The sequence below is a fragment of the Porites lutea genome, chromosome 6 (genome assembly GCF_958299795.1).
Source record: "Porites lutea chromosome 6, jaPorLute2.1, whole genome shotgun sequence".
NCBI lineage: Eukaryota > Metazoa > Cnidaria > Anthozoa > Scleractinia > Poritidae > Porites > Porites lutea.
This window is the reverse complement of record NC_133206.1, coordinates 12,233,930-12,253,594: the sequence shown is the minus strand read 5'-3', so window position 1 is coordinate 12,253,594 and position 19,665 is coordinate 12,233,930. Positions and strand designations below refer to the sequence as shown.

The following is a 19,665-nucleotide window of genomic DNA, read 5'->3' as shown; positions in this document are numbered from 1 at the left end:
AATGAAGTCGGGAAGAATTCTCGATATTTTGTGGGCGTTTTTAATAAAACAATTATTCCACCCGCGCTTGTTGGATATGAGATGATTATATCCAACTCGGCGCTACGCACCTCGTTGGCTACCTACCATCTCATATCCAACGCCCCCTTGTGTTAAATATAGACAGGTAACAATGGTGATACATAATAAAACTCTTTCAACACAAGACTTCCTCCAAACTTCATTTCCGAGTTGAACTCCAAATTTCTTATTATACGTTCCAAAATAAAAGGGCACTATGGTAAATATTGTTGTTGATGAGATATTTGAACCTCGTTCCCAGGCTCCCTTCCTCCCGTCCCCTGGATTACTCGAATGTTAGCTACGCAAATAACTTCGTTAATACTAAAAACCATGCCGGAAAGAAACCTCTGCTAGCAGTTTTTAGTTTTTTAGAAAAAGAAGTACAATCCAAGTCACGTGACACATTTGTGTAGACAATAACTTATTTTATGCAATGATATTATTAAAACATGTATTTTACAAAGAGTTGATATGTTAATATAAATAGTTCCTCTCATTCACTTTCTACAGTTCGAATCGAAACGAAAATTCCGAATGAGAAACCTTATAAATATATAGCGCCTATGTACTGTTATGTAAATTTTCATTCATTATGTACATATGGATTTCGAACAAAGACATTTATTTACTTGAGTCAGGCCTGTGATTTACTCCTTTAAACCCAGAGGCTGACAAATATATCCATTATCTTCTTCTCACAGATGAAGGCATAAGATCTCAGTTGACAAAACTGTCCGGGATTTTTGAACTAGTAGTATTACACTTCATATACAGAAGCGGTCACTGTTAACAAGGAAGCTTTAAAACTTGAGTGGGTCATCTTTTTGGCTCTTTAACAGCAACAGTTACTCTTAGACTGTTTCCAGGTTTTTGGCACTGGAATTGGTATTTTGCCTTAAATTTATCTTATCAGTCTCTCACTGTTTCACTAATTACATCACTGCAATTACAAATTTTCATCTTCTGAACGGGGTAAGTGGACCCAAAGACGTTCAACTTCTTTATGACGCCATCAACTTCTGCGTACGCCCGCTGCCTGTTTAGTGGGCCGCACAGCAACACCACTCACTGACAGTTCATCCACAGACTTGGTCCCATTCCTTGGCGGATTTTTTCTTGGCTTTAGTCTCGGAGTGGACTGGGTCGAGTCGGTTCCGCTGATCTCGGCTGGTCCGCGGTATCTCTTTTGAATGGTGTGTCCCTTCCCGTAGTTGACCCCATACTGATGAACAGTGGAGGGCGGGGTCACACTTGTCCAGAAAGTCTGAAGTTCGCCTGAAAATATTACCAACAAATAAACCAACTATCCAGGACCAATAAAGTAAGTGCTTATGTAGACCTCGTGAAAAGCTTTTATGTTGCCTTAACCCTGAAGTGCCAAGAGCGACCAAAATCAATTTTCTCCGGACAATGTCATTACATTATCAAGAGAGAAGGGCATGAGAAATAATAAAATAATGACCAAGGGAAAATTCTTTGATCTTGTAACAAATCTTATCCACTAATTCTTTAAGGAAATGTATAGAGATTAATCAGTCTGGAGAATTTGTATGTGGATATTGGGGCTTAGAAGGTTGAAGAACAAGAAATAGGAGAAGTTTGCATGAAAGCTACCGAACTAATGTGTTTAAGCAATCAGCTCGAAGGCATGTAAAAAGGCTTGAGTTAGTTCCTTTCATAATCGATTATCGAACTCTAGCTTTCGATGTTCGCACGAAACTCAAGTCTTCCGACATGTAGGAAAAATACCAAAACATAAATACTGTTGACGACTTTCATTTTTTGTTTTCATTGCGAATTTAAAAACACATAAAGACGTATGTTTACCCTGTTTAAACAAAAACCTGGGAAAAGAGAAACAAAAGAATGAGAGAGAAAGAAACTGTACCAAGACACAGAGAGGCACAGTTTCACTAACCCTAAGTCACTTGCTACATATTGTAACAAGTTTACTTATCTTTAAATAATTAATCCAACACTGACCTTCCACTGGATTACTAGCTGCTGATCCAGCTGCTTTCACGACTGTCTTTCTTCTTTCTTGATCAGTGCTTTGCGTGGTTGTGGTTTTACTGAGACTTGACCCTCTCGATCGTCGCGATACAACATGTTTTCTTGCATCTGTGTGCTGTCCTCCGTACAACCGATTCCTCTGAGCCAAAGCAGCCGCCGCCCTCTGCCTTGCTGCTTCTTGAAGTTCTTCCTTACGTGTGCGCCGAGGTTTTACTGAAAATATTTGTACTCAGTTAATAATAAAACACGGACGAGTGAGCTGAAAGTATTTTGTAGCGAGAGTTTTAAGGAAAATAAAATGCAAACTCCAATTAACTTTCAAACTGTATTGTGAAGGGTATTATTAGGGACTATGTATGAACAGAAGGGTAAGTGAGAGCTTCCTCTGAAAAACTGCTTTTTACATTGTATGAAACGCAAATTCATCCTACCTCGAGTGTCTTCCACAGAGTATTGAGAAAATCTTGTTCTCAGAGTCGCCCTGTCTTAGTATCTTAAGGTCTCTAATGATGGTGATGACGACGAAGACGACGACGACGATGACACCGACTTAAAATATTAAGCAGTGCGGCTGAACATCGACACTAATGTTTAGAAGCCAACAACACTCACCTCTCAAGACCTTGCCCTCATCCAAAGAGGCGGATCGCAGTCTTCTGGGCTTCCTTTGAGTGACCTTGTTCAGCTTAGTTCTCACAGCCCCTTTCCTCTTGTCCACAGGTACCGAGTCTTCTGATGAAGCGTCTGCAGCTCTTCTGTCAATCACAGACAAGTCACTCATGCTAAGTGATGCCTTCACTGGTATCCTCGAGTCCCGTTTCTCCTTCTGACTTCCGACAGCTTGGTCATGCGCGCGCATATCCGTTACAGAGTTGGATTTTGAAGGAAGCTCGTCATCAATCTCCAGTCTACTTCGGCTGAGACCTTTCTCGAGTCCACCACGTCGTCGCGCGGCGATCTCGGCGATTTTTCTTGTCCTAGCAAAGACAGGACTAGCTGGGGTCACTGGCCTAACTTCTTCCCTTACTTCTTCAGTCATGGATGAGGGCGTCGGTGAGGTGCGCTCACTTTCACCATCGTCGGTCAAACTGTGGAGCTTTTTCGTATTCTTAGGTGTGGGGAGAGATGGCTGAGAGCTGACAATGGAAGAAAAACACATACATGAATCAAAAAAATGTGGTTTTTATGGGATGAGACGTATGTCAAGCCAGCCTGTGTACAGCGGCGGGCGGTACACAGGCTAGTGTTCGACAAGGTGAACATTTCAGAGGGACAAACAAGAACAGTTGTCGATCATATTCAACACTGACTTGTAATTTCTTCAAGTACCATGCAAACCATCAGCATCAAAATGATAGTCTTCTGTATTTGAACTGTGCAGAAGAACATACCTTTCTTGGTAGGCGAGCACTGAAGAATTTCAGTTTGTTCTAGTCTTCAGGCGTTGTTTTGGTTTCTGGAAGTATGAATCCCACTACCTTAAACACGTCGCATGTGCCTTCACAAACGGTTACCGTTAACTTCCCCTTATGAGCCCTGGGCTTATTCATCTTCTTAAGGGGCTTACAACCGAAATATGGAGCTTTAGATTCTGAGACGAAGATGACCACGAGATTTTCTCAATACTGAGTACTGCTTACCAGCCTCATTTTGGCGGGAAACGTGGTAGCCGTCGTCATTCTGCTACGAGTTTTAGCGAGAATGTCGTGGTGGCGAGAACAAGTTATCCCAAGGACGCAGTTTTATCATTTTGCTACCGGGAAAGGGCTTAACCTCCTTCAGTATAAATAACCGTACCAACTTTTTTGGTGAAAAAAGGTAAAATGAAGCTTTTGAAAACAGGAAGAAAACTTTAAGTTAAATCTTGTACTCGTCCTCGCCCTCAAATCAAAGCTCTCTACAGTAAAAGCATGGATCAATTTAGGTTACTGGAAAACTGCCCACCTACCCCTCCCCTAAGCCATCATTTAGCCCTAAGTGAGCAGTGGTAATATTAGCTTAGAGGAGGGGTAGGTGGGCAGTTTCCCAGAAACCTAAATTGATTCAAAAGCACTTCGAAACAAGCTATAGCAGAGCAGAGGTGATTAAAATACGTTTTACACTAATTATACCACTACATGCGAAATTTCTGCAATTTGATTGGCTTAGAGCAGTGGTATTTCAGCTTAATTTGAAATACCTACATGTGAAAATTACAACCTTTTGCGGATAGTAGTATAAACAAATAATAGCATGATTTGTACGTGATATTTGGCATAAATACCACTCGTGATATATTTCAAAATTGTCTCAAATAACAATTTTGAAATATCACTCTTGGTATTTATGCCAAATATCACTACAAATCGTGCTATTACCTATACTAATTATTTTGGTCCCGTTTATTTATCCCATGAGACCATGTGTTATTTGTCAAGGAACATTGTGATACTGAAAAGAAAGATGGCGTGCTCCTTTGCAACTCTGAGAAAAATCTGCCGAAAGTGAAGCCACCGGCAATCGAATTTATTTCAATATACATCTGAGGTGGGCTTATATCCAGGGGGGGAGGGAGGGGGAAGGGGCTTATAATCGGGGGTGGGCTTATAAGTGGGAGAGCTTATATAGCGTTTTCACTCACGTGGCGAGCATCTATGCTTATTTATTGGAACAAAAGAAAGCGTTTGCTTGAAAGAGTTCAACTCCCACAGGACTGGTTTGGGACACCAACATGGCCGCCGTTTCATTGTTTTGGGACACCAATATGGCCGCCGTGACGTCATGTGAAAACACTCTATTAGGTACCGGTATTTTCAATCCTAACGCCCACAGAAAATACATTGCGAAAAACACGAAAATGTTATAAATAGCACAAATCAAATAAGCCGATCTGATTTAAGAAAGAAGTTTCTCACCTGGCTTCCTCTTCTACGAATACGTCATCGGACATTTGAGGGCGAGTGGAAGGAGTGGCACGTGACATTTTTACTGGTGAGTTCTGAAGTGACACCATACGTGATGGAGTCTCTTCACTCAAGGGCGACAGCTTACTGAAGGTAACTAAGAAGGAAAACAATTCAGTTTAATTCGACGTACATGTTTGAGAATTGTCACTGATTCTAGGAAGCTTCGCAGTTACTTTGTAAGAATTACCCTGGAAATTGATGTCCACGTTTATATACGCACTCTGTTATTCCCTTATTTTCCGCCAAAAAGGGAACGTTTCAAAGGATTACACGCCGTTAATAACTCACAATATTGGAGGGGTATGAAAGTCACTTTTTATTTGAGCAATTGAGAATCAGAGTAAAAAACATAACGAACATGAATCGAAGGTGAGAAACCTAAGATATAGATAAGGATAGCATGGTGCAAGGTAAGTGAGTGCAAGTTAATGATTCCCCTCGTTCCGCGTTGGGCAGCTTTATACAGTCTTTTTTTTGTATAAGAACTTATTTTATAAGGATATCGAGGCAGAAATTCGCGAAATTTTAAGAATATATTAAGAATAAACCCGAGGCGGAAAGTTTGAAAAGGACTTTTGTTTGCGTTTGAAAATCTATAAATACAGTAGAAACTTAACAGTATAAAATCAATCCTTTCAATAAACGGCAAGAACACTAGTGATGGAAACCCCAATACACACTAAAGCGGCTCTAGTTATGATTGGTCAACTTGATTGGCCACCTCTGAAGTACATCCCTGGAGTAAGTAATTCGCTTGCAATTTAACAATGAAATACGTTCTTCATAACGCACGCATACTTACATAATCTTTCTCGCGCTAAAGGCATCATTCGTCGATTAACTCCCGCCAGTAGAGATGCCTGAAAAATGGTTTACTGCATTAGAAAAATAAATGAACACAACAGTGGCTTGTAGCCTTCAACCAGTCTCGATGTCATGTATTCTAGCTAGTAAACGGCCACACTTAAACAGGACCATTGCTCCGCTTTTAGACTTGGCTAGGGAAACCATTTCCGACTTCCAAAAAGCCTCGCTTTTAAAATGAGGCTGAGTCCAAAATCTGTCATGGAAAATGAGTTTCAAATCAAAAAGAGGCTTAAGAGTAATTCGGAAATGCCCTCTTCATACTCTACTTTAACTCAATTCAAGGAAGCAATTCTTTCTGGAGAAATGCAATCAGAGAGCTGTGTTGTAAAGCACGAAAAGATGTAAATTTTTACTTTTTGAATAGAGTTCAAAGAGGTTGCCGTGTTTTCTTCTGTACTCGCGGTGTTCTCCCGTTGTTCAAAGTCAGCCGACTGCTCCATGTAAACCTCATAAAGTGCATCTAGTTCTGCAGAACACTGGACTCCTGAATCTTAAAAAATAAAAACAGGACATCACAAAGGGTATACTCCATTCCAACATAAACAAGCGGTTATCCACATTCCCTCTAACCGTAACATCGGACGTAATAGACCTTGTCACGGTTTTCGACGCCTTCTTGACGAGTAGGCAAACGCGTGAGAAATTACAGTGTTTGTATGAGAATCTAATGTCGAATAATTTCTGTAAAACGGCTGTTTTGAAAAAAATGTGAATTGTAAACTAAAGCTACACAGCTAACAAAAACTAACAAATTTTGGGGCCGTTACTGTGCGTAAATTTCTCCAGACGCTTGCTTTAGATTTTTCATATATTCGTCTGTCATTTTTCCGAGGATTGAGTCAAGCAAGGGAACGCCGTTCAGGTTCCTGATCTAAATAGAAATTGCGTAGTTAAAAATCACCCAACGAATCCACTGTTTTAACGGCTTTCACTTTGTTATTTGGTTCTGAATTGAACTTCTTCTTCATAGAACACTACAGGAAGCTTACCATTAATGAACCCTCTTTGCATCTGAATAATTTCATCGCACAGTCTCTGTCTCGACTCAAATTTATTCATTTCCAAGTCTTTTTGACGCAGTAAGTTCTCTCTCAGCAATGAGCTCGACTGTAATTCGGCATTTGTTATCTCTAGCTCGTGCACCTTGCACAGCAAACCCAAGATTTCTCGATTTTCCTCGCTGCTTATTTTCTTGGGTAAAAGTTCCTCTAAAGCTTCAACCTCCTTTCTTGTTTGCTGAAGTTTTCCCTGTAAACTAGCTTTCAGTTCGGAGGTGCGTTTTTCTTCTGCAATTAGAGTAGTGATTTCGTCTCGCGCAAAAGCAACCTCCTCGGGTTCTACAATCGTCGTAGCTTCATTATTTTTTGGTTCTGATGTCTGATTCTTTTCAGTGTCCAAGTCTTTGCTTTCTACATCCTCTAAACTGTCTGATTTCAAAAGTGTGCCTTCTCGGCTGTTTTCATTGGAAAAGTTCTCATTCTGCGTAGAAGAATTACTGCTCTGTTTTCCTGATTCCGAAACTAACGCTTCGGACTTTTCAGATAGGGTTCTTGACGTTTTTCGGACTCCCCGTCTGGCCTTCTCTTGTTCCCACCTGAAATTATAACGTAAAGGGAAAAAGTCAAAGTTAAGACACCAGGACACAAAAATGTTATCGTTTGTTTACAGCACGGTACACGAGAGTCACATTTATTGTATTGGTCTTAGAGTACGTTCACACTATACGGGATAGCCTTCCATGCCGACAAAAAAACTACCCGGAATAGTATGAACATCTATCCGATATGAGACTCTCCACTTTAAAGGGAACCTCCACTCTTACTACAGAATAAGTTTAAATCGAATAACATTATGTTGATAAACAAATTTGTTCGAAATTTTTCCTTAAAAAAGTGTTTATATCAGGAAAAGGGAATTTTAAAATCGCTTATTTTCACTTTCAAATTTCGCGGGCGCCGCCATCTTGAATAATTGTGACGTGTTACGGTTGCTCTATTGTTCTGACACAAAGAGCTTTTGTTTAATAACAATAGGGCAACCGTAACACTTCACAATTATTCAAGATGGCGACGCCCACAAAATTTGAAAACAAAAATAGGCGAATCTAAAAGTTATTTCTTTGGGATACAAACGCTTTCTTTAAAAATATTTTAGATTGACTTGACTGTAACAGTTATTTCCTGTGATTTAAAGTTATCTTTTTGTTGAAGTGGAGGTTCCCTTTAAGGTGACGTTACACGAGACGATTGACAACGACGGTTTTTAGAGTAACAGCGTTGCAACATTGTTTCGAATGGCTACAACATTGTTCGAACGTTGCAACGTTGTGTTGCGCTAAAAATCCTCCTTGCAAATCCTCCCGTGTAACATCATCTTAAGAGATCGGCGCGGCGCAGCTCCGCTCGGTTACTGAAATCGCGCCGAAATCAACGTTCCTATATGTGAACAGAAGCTCTACATAGTATGGTTAATGGCTGGTGCCATTCTCAAGAAAGAGGGAAAGTCACATTACTAATTAATCCTTCTTTCAGCGGGCTTTGGTCTACTCAACCAACATTTTTCCATTCCAAACTCTTCTGAGGCTTTAATCGAAAAAACATTTGTCTTATTTCCTCAATGACAGTACTGGTAGCTGGAAAGGATTTCTCATAAGATTGTCTTATACTTACTCGTCAATGACTAACATATATCGGTTCATGTTCAGTGAAATCTGCATTGCTGTATCCTCCAGTTCGATAAGTTTGCGCCTAAAATTGAAAAATAGTACTGTTGGTCCTTATTTCCTACCATGGGCCTTCCGCAAATGTCTCTTATTCCAGGGTTTGTACAGATTTTTGGATCCATAATTCAAGACTTTTTCCATACTTTTTTCCCAAAACAATAATTTCTTTTTCCAGACTCCAGGTAATATGTGACTTGACTTATCATTCTTCTTTGGCAGGTACTAAGCATACACGGAAACACCATTCTTTTTTTCTTGTTTTGAAAAGCAAAACTTAACTTGCATACTTTCCATCCTGTTCTGGCTATTTTGTCTATTTTTCTAAAGAAATTAACCTGATATCCATCTGCTCTTTGAATGTACCAACAAGCTGATCTCTCAGTCTATTCATCTCCTCTGGATTCTTGTCCTTGCACTCCTCTTTTTCTTCCAGAACAAAAGAGAACAACGTCAAGCAAGGTCTACATCACTTTAAGGGTGGAGCCAGAAAGAATTCAATAGTACAACATCATGCAGAGATTATGAGTTACACACAAAGCTAGCCTGTGTACAGCCACCCCCCTACCCCGCTGAGGAGGGGAGGGGGCGGCTGTACATAGGCTAGAACAAAGCTAGCCTGCGAGCAAGCTCTCCTGTTTGGGCGAGTGAAACGAGTCTCGCGAGAACTCGCGAGCGAGTGGTGAAGCCGCGAGCTCGCGAGGCTTGCTTTGCTTCCCTAAACAGGAGAGCTTGCTTGCAGGTTAGCACAAAGCAAATAAGATCACTTATTCAAGCTTGCCCTGCGAGGTTAATATCAACACAAGATTGAGGTTTTAGAATCACTGGTATTACATGTACAATCAAGTGTAAACCATGGAATTTGGCATGTATAAAAGTTGAACTGATGTTCTTAGCCTGCGAGCAAGCTCTCTGTGGCACTCTGGCAGCGGGGTGGGAAAAGGAAGGAGGGCGTGCAACTACATCTCTGGAATTTGAACATCTGCATAAAAAAGTTGATGAGAAATGCTGATTGACGGAGATGACATTAGTAATGATGTCATTACCCTTGGCACGTGATTTTCAATGTTTGTTTACATTCGCACTTGTTTCCATTTTGCGCTGATTGGCCGAAATCTGACAGCTCAGTCAACGGGAAAACACAGACGAATTGGAGGTGGAATTCAAATTCCAGAGACATAGTTGCAAGCTCTCCTTCCTTTTCCCGCCCCACTGCCAGAGCACCCACAAGAGCTTTCTTGCAGGCTAATGTTCTTAGCCTGCAGACAAGCTTTCTGGGAAGTTATGGGGGCCCCAAGATAGCTTGCTTGCAGGCTATGATGTCCTTTCTCTTTCTTTCAACATAACAAGATGTCAAAAAGTAAAAGGAATACATTGGAACACTAAAATCAATGACATGTTTTATTATAATTACCTCTATAAGAGAAAGCTGATAACTTAATGTGTTGTCTTTCAGAAACTTACTTGAGCTGTTGCCATCGTTTGATTCTGTGTCATGTTCAGATATTTTGAGCTTGAGCCGAAAGATTTCCTTCCTCAAATCAGCAATGATGTTGGTATACTGTGCAATGTGGTAAGACACGCTGAACTGGTTTGGCTTCACCTGCCAACACCAACAAAAATTGGTAAAAATTAAAGACAGACCCAGGGGGTCTTCCTTGTATAAACCATATACTGGTAGGTGTGTGCCGCCCCAAAGGGTATGGTTTTTGGGCCATTTTGGTCTGAAAATTGGATACAGAATTTGCCCATTTTGCTTTGGAGACAAGTATGGTTTTCAAGGGAACTATGGAAGTGCATAAGAAAGAAAGGGGCCGAGATCTGAAAAATAGGGCAGCACACCCCAGCTAGAAAGTCCCAAGTCCCTTTGGAAGACAGATCATTGCAGTATTGTCTTAGGCCCTGTCCACACTTATCTGGGAACAAGCATCCACTCCTAGCGTATTTGAATCTTTTGGCCCGTTCATATAAAAACACATAAACTATCCAAATATGATAACATTCCTTACAGAGAAAGCGTAATTCTAGTACTGTATTCGAAAACCTCCGTTTTTGTCTGTCCACACACGGGAAAGTACCCGGAAGAAGAGGCTATATTTCCACATGCCAGTTGACACAGCGAAAATTCTACCCACTGTTGTTCTCACAACTGCACCATCCATTGCTTCCCTTGTTCATACTTACATTTGTTTTGATATTCTTGGTTCTGTCTGCATACAAAAGAGTGTTGCGAGTCTCTTCAAATGAACCGCTTGCTGGACTTGCATGAGCAATCATGACTGTTCTGCAGTTACCACCCAAGGAGTCCTACACCAAAAAAAAGCAAGCCCCTATTACATTAGAGCAACTTACAACTTGTCTTACAATTTTAGGCACCGAAAATTAAGAAGTCTATGTAGAAAACATAGAACTTTGTTCTATTTTCAAGCAAGCTTTACACTTCCATACCTTCAATAGTCTTGTCAATTTGCTGTCTCTGTAGTTGACATAATGACCTCGGTTTTCACCTAAGAAAGGATAAAAGTAAGTTTACATGAGTAATTTACAAGTGTAGCCATTGTTTTAGAGTCTAAGAACAATAGCTACACTTGTAAATTACATGTGTAAAAGTTTTATTAAATTGACACCCCAGATCTCCAGAGATTGCCATCTCAGTGCATCCCGCTTGATCATAATAAGCTTTTTTAAAATAACATCACATACTCAATGCATTGATGCAGTTTCCAAGTGCAAGCAAAGATCTGTTGATGTGTGCCCCTTCTATCATTCTCTTTCCACGATTCTAGAAGACAGAAAAAGACAGAAAACAGACATGAGCACTGTTCACCCATGACCCCCCCTTGGTAGGCCTTCTTTTGAGCAAACAACCTACAATATTCAGGTGGCGAAAACGCCATGACAATATCTTGGCCGTAAAAGCCATTGTTGAAAAGCCCACTTTTTTAAAATTTGTTTTTTTGTAAAGTATTTTCGTCAAAGGCTCTTGTCTTTAGTTAATATGGGCCTTCATGCTGCGATAGTATGACTGAGCCCGCTGATACATGAGGGAGAGCAGCGGTATAAACCATATATAGTCGGCAATCCCAGGATGGTGTCCCTGCTGTGACCCCCCCTTCGAAAAATCCTGCCCCCCCGGAAATCATTTGCAAACCTTTGTTTGTGCAGCTCTCTCTGATCCTGCCAAGTCAATCATAAACAGCTTTCCAACTCTGAATTCATCAATGGTGTTCTTGACACGACTTTTCTGGGTGACTGTAACCTATTTAAAAAGGTGTAAAATCAGTTGTACAGTCGCCTCCTGATAACTCGAACCTCCCGCTAACTCGAAGCAATTGTCATTTCCCTTCAGAACATTTTCTATTTACCCTTGATAACTTGAACGCCAGGTAACTCAAACTTTTTTTGTTTCCCTTGAAGGTTCGAATTATCAGGAGTCTACTGTAGATACATTGCAAAACAGACACAATCATTACGTTCCACGACTCAAAAACTTGGCGTACTGCTAAAATGCAAGGTAGTGGTAACAAGGTAACTACAACTGCGGCAGCGTTAGCTCAGTCGGTAGAGCGCTTGACTGCAGAGCGGGAGGTTGCAGGTTCGATTTTCCTGGGGCCAGACCAATACTCAGGGTCTTAAAATAACTGAGAAATGAAGGTACTCTCTTTGTACTGCAAGCGGCTAGACCTTCACATGGCTTGGAAGACCACATAAAATGGCGGTCTTGTCTCCAGTAAGAGGCGGAAAAAATTGTGTCCCCAATTAGTACTTTTGTGCTAAATACATTGACTCTCATATAAAGTGCATTTTATTGATATATTAAATTAATAAATAAATAAAATGCACTTTCATTGAATTTATTAACCTGTGACAAGAATGACTTGTATCAAAGTAACATTTTAACAGGGGAAGTAATAAGGGTTTAAGGTGAAGGTGAAACAAGAAAACACATATCTTTTTCCAACCTGTAGGACGGCATGAGATCTTGATGAGGTTTTGTTTGCTGCTGTTGGTTCAGAGGTTCTCTGTTTGTTCCCCATCACAAGTAGGTCCATTACCTACAAAAGGGGGAAAAAATTAAACACCACAGTCAGAAATAAAGGAAATAAAAGATAAATGGTAGAAATTGAAAAAATTATTGTTAAAGCTAAATGAATATTTCAAGTTCACCATAAAATTCAAATTTTAAGAAGATCAAACCTTGAACATGAAACCACAAGTTCACCAAGATGCATGTATGGCTACAATCAATATTTACCTCACTAGTTTTCTTAGCTTGTACTTCAGAGATACCAGCAACAACCACTCCCTTACTATCTTCTCGTAACTCAAGGAATCCAGAAGATGGGTTTAACAAGTCACGAATCATTTCATTGTAGATCTGTTGAAGTAGAACACACATTACATCATTATAGAGTCAAAATTAAGATGTAGGCATATCAGGTCTAAGAGAACGTTTGTGCAGTAGCACATTGAAAACTTTGACGGTTGTAATATTCCTAACCTCTAAATATGACATTGAAACCTTGTACTTCATGTCTTCCTTGGTTCTGTCCATTTCATAAAAAAGGTCATTCAAGGCACGTGCCATTATGCCAGGCTCTCTGTCAGTACCCAACATTGTAAATGTCTTTCCAGCTCCTAAAAATTAATTCAGAAAAAATAATGAAAAAATTCTTCTAACATTGCGTCAGGACAGTTTCAAAAATCACCAATTCGATCACAATTAAGGGATGGACCATTATTTAAAGGGGGCGGGGGCTTATTTGAAAATACAGGGAGGTCAAGTTTAATTTTCCTGACCTCTCCCCCTCCCCCCCCCCCCTGTTTGTGAAGGATATTTTTTCTGACCCGCCCTCCTCCTACATGTACCAGCTCTCTTTACTGATTGACTATTCATGAGACTTTTTTCTCAAATAAAAACAACATTTCTCTCGTCCCAAAACTTCTGAAATTGAAGGCATCTCGGTTCTTTTGCACTCATCACCTTTCACTCGCTTGACAAAATTATGAGAGTTCTGGGGTAGAGGGGGATGAAATTTTAAGGGGGTTTTAACAACTGAGAACCAATGCTAGTTAACTTAAAACAGGTAAATTGTTTCACACATTTTTAATATGTGCAATATTCTTGTAACTATGCTTAAAACATGGTCCGAGTTATCGAGGGTAAAATTATATAGAAATTATCTAAAGGGAAACAAAAATTTCTTCGAGTTAGCAGGTGGTTATCAAGGGTAAAATTACAGTAAGTGTATGGAGAAAATCAAGGGGAAATCAATTTTGGTTTGAGTTTGCGAGGGTTCATGTTATCAGGAGTCGACTGTACCTGTGGCTCCATAAGCAAACACTGTGGCATTGTATCCTGTTATGACATTTTCAATCAATGGTTTGGCCACTTCACTGTAAACATCAGCCTGTCGAGTACAGATAAATGTATTACTTGTAGGTGACAGACGTTTGTTAGCAATGCCACATTGTTTATTGGTTTACCAAGAAATAACCCACGTGGGATGTTGGAAAAACATGGAAACAGTTACAGAGATGCCAACATCTGGAGATCTAAAATCTTGAGACTCTCTTTTTTTCACTACCCCCCCGGAATTTCAACAGACCCCATCCCCCCGACAAATTGACCCAGCCCCCAATGGAAATGACTTAGGACATTACAAGAAGTCTTACATGAAATACATACTATCAAGAAGGCGAGATGTGGCAGTGTCATTTTCCTCTCTCCCCACCAAATCTCGCCTTTCTCATGTGGGGTGGTTTACATCCACGCTCGCGTTTTGCTCTTTTTTTTTTTTTTTTTTTTTTTTTTTTGTATATTTTTATTTATTTGTTTTCTTTTTACAGGTATAGTACAAACAACATACAGATCGAAACATACAAACATTACAAAATTTACAACAACTACCTTCATTACAAAAAAAACAAAAAAAGAAAATAGAATAAATAAATAAAAAGCTACGCTGCACTACACTACAAGGCTTACATAACTTATTCGACTTGAACTTAAAATACAGAATAATGCAGGGAGTATTAGAAAAACGAAGTTTGGATAACTACTGTTGTATTAATGGGAGTAACGGCTTCCATTTTTTATCATGGAAATGGATTTTGTTGTTTCTTTTCGCGATAAAACGTTCGGTTTGAAACGTTTTTTTAAATTTATCGACTAACAGACTTACACATAAACAGCCCTTATTTAACTTACAGCGGTAAATAAAATATTTGCTTTCAAGAATGATGTAATTGACTAGAATGCTTATATTATCTGTATCTAAGATCCCAAAAAGGACATTCATGATATCAAACCTAATAGTTATATTAAAAGAATCAAGTACAGACTTTAACTCATTCCAAAACATGCTTACTTTTGTACAATGGAAAAAGAGATGTTCTATGGTCTCCAACTCCTTTTCACAAAAATCGCACAAGGGAGAATCTACTTTTTTGAACTTAAACAGCATCTTGTTCGTGTATAAGATCCTGTTTAATATCTTATATTGGAATTCTCTTAATTTAGTATCCAATGTTGTTTTGAAGGGCAGTAGATATATCTTTTCCCAGTCCAACTGAAATGTGTGTGTGTTGAAAGCTTCGTTATATTTCCTTTGCGCTGTTGGTATACTGGATATCTTAGAAACAAAACTGTCATATAATGACTTTGATTTAAGATTTTGGAAATTGACTTTTTTCCCTTCAATATGTAACTTGAAATCAGTTTGGATTAGATCATGAGTTTTTGAAGAGATAGAGGTTTTATTTGTTTTTAATATTTTGCGCCATTCTTCAGGAAAAACATTGAACAGACTGAAAAGTAGAAAATGTTCAACTGGTGAGAGAGTTGAATATAATGGTTCCTTGTTCGACTTGAAACCTCCCCACGTGTCGTAGAGGTCTCCAATTTTTACAATTCCAAGATTAATCAGCCTACTGTTATAGACTGACTTTGATTCAATGCAAATGAACTGATTGTTCCATATGACCTGATTTGCTATTTCAGAGGATGAGGAGGGGTTGTCTTCATTTAAAAGGGTCCACGCCACAATGCATTCTTTGTAAAATTCTGGAAGAGTTACCGGTAGTTTAGTGTAGTTAAAATTGCAATGAAACAAGAATTTTCCCCCTACATTCTTAAGATAAAAATCCAGAAAAAACTTTCAGCCAGCGGGGTCAATGGAGAGATATCTCTTAATACAAATTATTCTTTGGGCAGAGATCATTGACTCAATGTTGGGCATTTTCAAGCCTCCTTTATCAATAGGGTTAATAAAAGCTCTGCACTTTACTTTATCTTTTCCCTTCCAAACAAAGGAATATAGCAAAGTATTTATTTTTTTGATAAACTCTTCTTTATTTGAAATGAGAACAACCCTGTATAAAATCTTTGGTATGGCGAAAGACCTGATCACTTGAATTTTTCCAAGTAGTGTAAGACCTCTCCAGCTCCAGCCCTTCAGCAATCCCCTCAGAGATTTCTCGATTGATTCAAAGTTAAGCTTATAAAACAGTGCGTGATTAAAGGTGAAATGAGCCCCTAGGATCTTTATGGCCTTACTTATTTCATTAACACCTAGTTCTGAGCTGTTTACTTCCATATTTCCTAGTAGAAGAACTTCCGTTTTGTCGTGATTGACCTTCAATCCGGAGTATGTACTAAACAGATCGATAGTATCAAAAAGGGTGCGATGCGAAAATTTGTCCCTAACAAATGATGTCATATCATCAGCGAATGTAACGCTCGCGTTTGCTCGCTCTACTATCCCTGAGGAAAAATGGGGACTACTCGTAGTCTATCATCATTCTAATGCCAGAAATAATCTTTGTCAGTGACTAAATACGAGCAAAAATGCCCCAGAAACTCTACTGCGAATAAGAAAAATTCAAGTTTTGAGCCAAAAATGGGCTTCAAAAGATGATTTTATTTGGGAAATACATGTATGGTGACCCGTACAAGAGAGCGGGAGATCAGTGCCGTATCAGGAAGACTCAAGGATAATCCACGAGAGTTGGCATGTATGCAGTTAGCAAATCACAGACCAAAGCAAGTGATCTATAGATCAGCAACTCAAGTGCATGTTACTAGATATGGCAAGTTACTTATTAGTGGGTTTCCAAACAGAAATACTGCTTGTTTACAATAACTTGAAACACAACATGCTCACAACCATGCAGGCTGTGATTTTGGAACCCCTACACTTAAAAAAAGGAATCAGTTACTCAAGACACTTCCTTGACCAAGCTAGAATATTAATAATATTGTAAAGACTTTTTCCCTTTGAAATTTTTGAAGGGGAGAAATCATCACAATACTGCTATTTAACATATCTAAAACCCTAACCTTTTTCCCAAACAGGATATAATTAATGCTTATCAGTAATGAAATTATTTTGTAATGGGCGTGGAGATTAACCCACTCACAAAACAAAACAAAAACTATCTGAACGCTGATTCCAAAAAAATAAATATGTCATTATATGACTCACCTGACTTGAGTTTGGACCAAATGCACAATCAAAAATGTACTGTTTTTCTCTGGACCTGTTTGCCCTCAAAACATCATCTTGATCTTCATTAGGATCCTTCAATACCACCAGCTGAAATATAATATGTCAATCCACCAGAGTTACTGAAATAACTGCCACAGAAACATCCTAATATTTCCTTTAAGGGGTCACCAGTTAAGTAAGCCTGTGCCACAGACAAAACTGAACTCCAGTTAAGTCCCAGAACAAGGACATTGACACTGCTTCAGACATAAAAACAGAGGTTAACTTAATTTTGCATTTGCAACACAGGCTACAGTGCAGTGCATGTAGAGTGCATGCCCAAACTAAGTGCACCAAAATATTCGCGTAAATTATACACATCAGTAAATAAGAGTCTATGCATCCGACTGGACGAGTCCATGCGACTAGGCTGACAAACTTACATGTCTGCTCTGAAATCAAATGCATCAGTGCACATTAAGACACATTAGTATGTAATAGCCCTCTCTTTGTTTAGAAGAGAAATGTGTTGGTGAAAAGCAAACTGATAAAACTTTGGATATAACTGTGGAAATACAAATTTAAATGAAGATATGATCATTGCAGTGGTAATTGAAATCTAAGGAATTACAAATTTAATCCAATAATCTGCTCCCAATGTATGGGTCTTCATGGCTCAATTGGTAGAGCACTGCAGCGCTAATGCAGAGGCCATGAGTTTGAATACCGTTGAAGTCACGAAATTATTTTCAATTACCACTGCCACAATCATATCTTCAATTAAATTTGTATTTCCTGTGACTTAAAATTTGTAATGAAAAGCTGTTGTAAGCAACCACTCCCATAAACGACCATGAACACTTTTAGGATTACACAACTGGACTTTTCCTTTGTTTTTAAGCTCTTGCAAGCGACTTCTCAATGGCCACTCAGCGTCTTATTCACAGTAAATCAGCACTTAAATGAAACTGCACACTGCACTAATGGTCTAAAAAAAGTTTAGCCATGTCTATATCAGATAACCTTAAACAAAATTTCTTTTGTTTTTCTTTATGAATTATTAATGAGCTCTCGTAAGCGACCACCTTCTATTGTTTTACCACCCAGTCGCTTACAACAGCTCATTCTCGTAAGTGACTAGCTCTGGTTACAACCACTTTTTCGAATTTCCGAGGTGGTCGCTTATGAGAGCTGGGACTATAGTTAATACATCTTGTTCAGTAGTTAATATTTTTGACATATTACAATATTGCTGCACTTCCTTGTTTTCAATGCAATGAATTTTTCCAAGAAAAAATTCCTTGCATAGAAACAGTATTGTTTCAAGTCTCATTGCTTCATTCATATTCATTGAATAATTTTTTCGGAAATTTACAAGAAAAGAATACTAAGTCTTTGTTTTATTACTCTCTTTTATTATTGAATAAAGAAGCTAGGACCGAAGTAAACTCTTCTAAGAACCGGAACACAAAGATGGATGGTTTTGAACGACTACGAGACTAAAAACAAACAGGCACAATGAGCTTTCCCATATACACTAAAGTAATGAGAGCCACGATATCCTTTCCGATCTCTCAAGCACCGCGCAAAACATGCACTTACAAAAGCATATAACGTTTGAACCCAAACTTAACGAGCTACAAGTTGTAAAGGGGTACCCGTGGTGTAATCATCGTTATTGCAAAGAGCAGTCCTCTCAAACGGCGAACTGTATCCATAAAAATATTGAATGTAAACTTATATGGCCACTCACATTTTCGTCAAGCACATGCACAATCTCCGTACAATTTTTATCCTCCACTTCTGTAGCATTCAAAGGCCTCACTCTAACGGCCACCTTGAACAAAGATAATCATACAGACATAAATGAACAAACGCTCATACAGGGGTGGAAAACAAATTCACAACCTTCTACACACAGTCTGCACATGCAGACTGTTTCGCCGAGAAGTCATTAATCGGGAGTGAGCGGCGTTACGGAGTAATTACAAACACTTGCGAAAAGTTAAGCTTAAAACTTCACAATTTTAACACCGTTTACTTACTATTAAATTATGAGTGTTCTCTTTTTCCTTATCTGGCATGATGACTTCGCAGTTTACTTAGCAGATACTTGTGTTGAATGTTGATAAACGACTGAGAGTCCCAGCAGCTCGTACTCTCGAAAATTCGATTCCATTCGCTACTTTTTTTCGCCATTTTGGAATGCCAATGCACGTGTTTGCGCGCTTTATCTGCGCGCATTCTTCGAAACCGCGTACACTGCTACATTCTAAGAGAAAAGAAGCAGGAAATAACGAAAATAAAACAGAAGATTACGACTTTCTGCTACGTTCTGATATTGTCTTTGCTGTCGATTTCTAGGCTTTTCACAAGTTGGATATAGCCAATCACAGGGCAGATCTATCAACATTCACAGCTTGTGTGACATCACATAACACTGACTGTAGTCAAGGCGACAAGTTAATAACAAGCACAGAACGAAGCCGGAAGGGTATTTATAACACAACTTCGAATCAGTTTTTTCTTTCAAACATTTTTGATAAACTGAAAATACATTAGGCAGAAT

The 19,665-nt window shown here is 39.1% G+C and overlaps 1 protein-coding gene across 1 annotated transcript; it reads right to left on the bottom strand.

Moving 5' to 3' along the window:
* Positions 1-467: 467 nt before the first annotated feature.
* On the bottom strand, positions 468-19,527 carry LOC140940105 (kinesin-like protein KIF19). The gene is made up of 21 exons (XM_073388997.1): positions 19,142-19,527; positions 18,850-18,933; positions 17,094-17,204; positions 13,931-14,018; positions 13,109-13,245; positions 12,863-12,985; positions 12,570-12,662; positions 11,759-11,866; positions 11,311-11,389; positions 11,056-11,114; positions 10,792-10,914; positions 10,072-10,210; positions 8,946-9,036; positions 8,558-8,635; positions 6,878-7,482; positions 6,242-6,378; positions 5,824-5,881; positions 4,971-5,115; positions 2,689-3,212; positions 2,047-2,289; positions 468-1,338 (listed from the first exon to the last, which is right to left on the bottom strand). Exons 1-21 carry the CDS (start codon positions 19,178-19,180, stop codon positions 1,076-1,078), a joined length of 3,327 nt encoding a protein of 1,108 aa, XP_073245098.1. The 5' UTR covers positions 19,181-19,527; the 3' UTR covers positions 468-1,075.
* Positions 19,528-19,665: the final 138 nt, after the last annotated feature.

Coding starts and splice junctions, on each gene's coding strand:
- LOC140940105 (XM_073388997.1), bottom strand. CDS start 19,180: ATGCCAGATAAGGAAAAAGAGAACACTCATAATTTAATA. Junction 10,211..10,791: donor CCAAGAATATCAAAACAAAT/GTAAGTATGAAC, acceptor TGGTGTTGGCAG/GTGAAGCCAAACCAGTTCAG. Junction 7,483..8,557: donor TATATGTTAGTCATTGACGA/GTAAGTATAAGA, acceptor TTATAATTTCAG/GTGGGAACAAGAGAAGGCCA.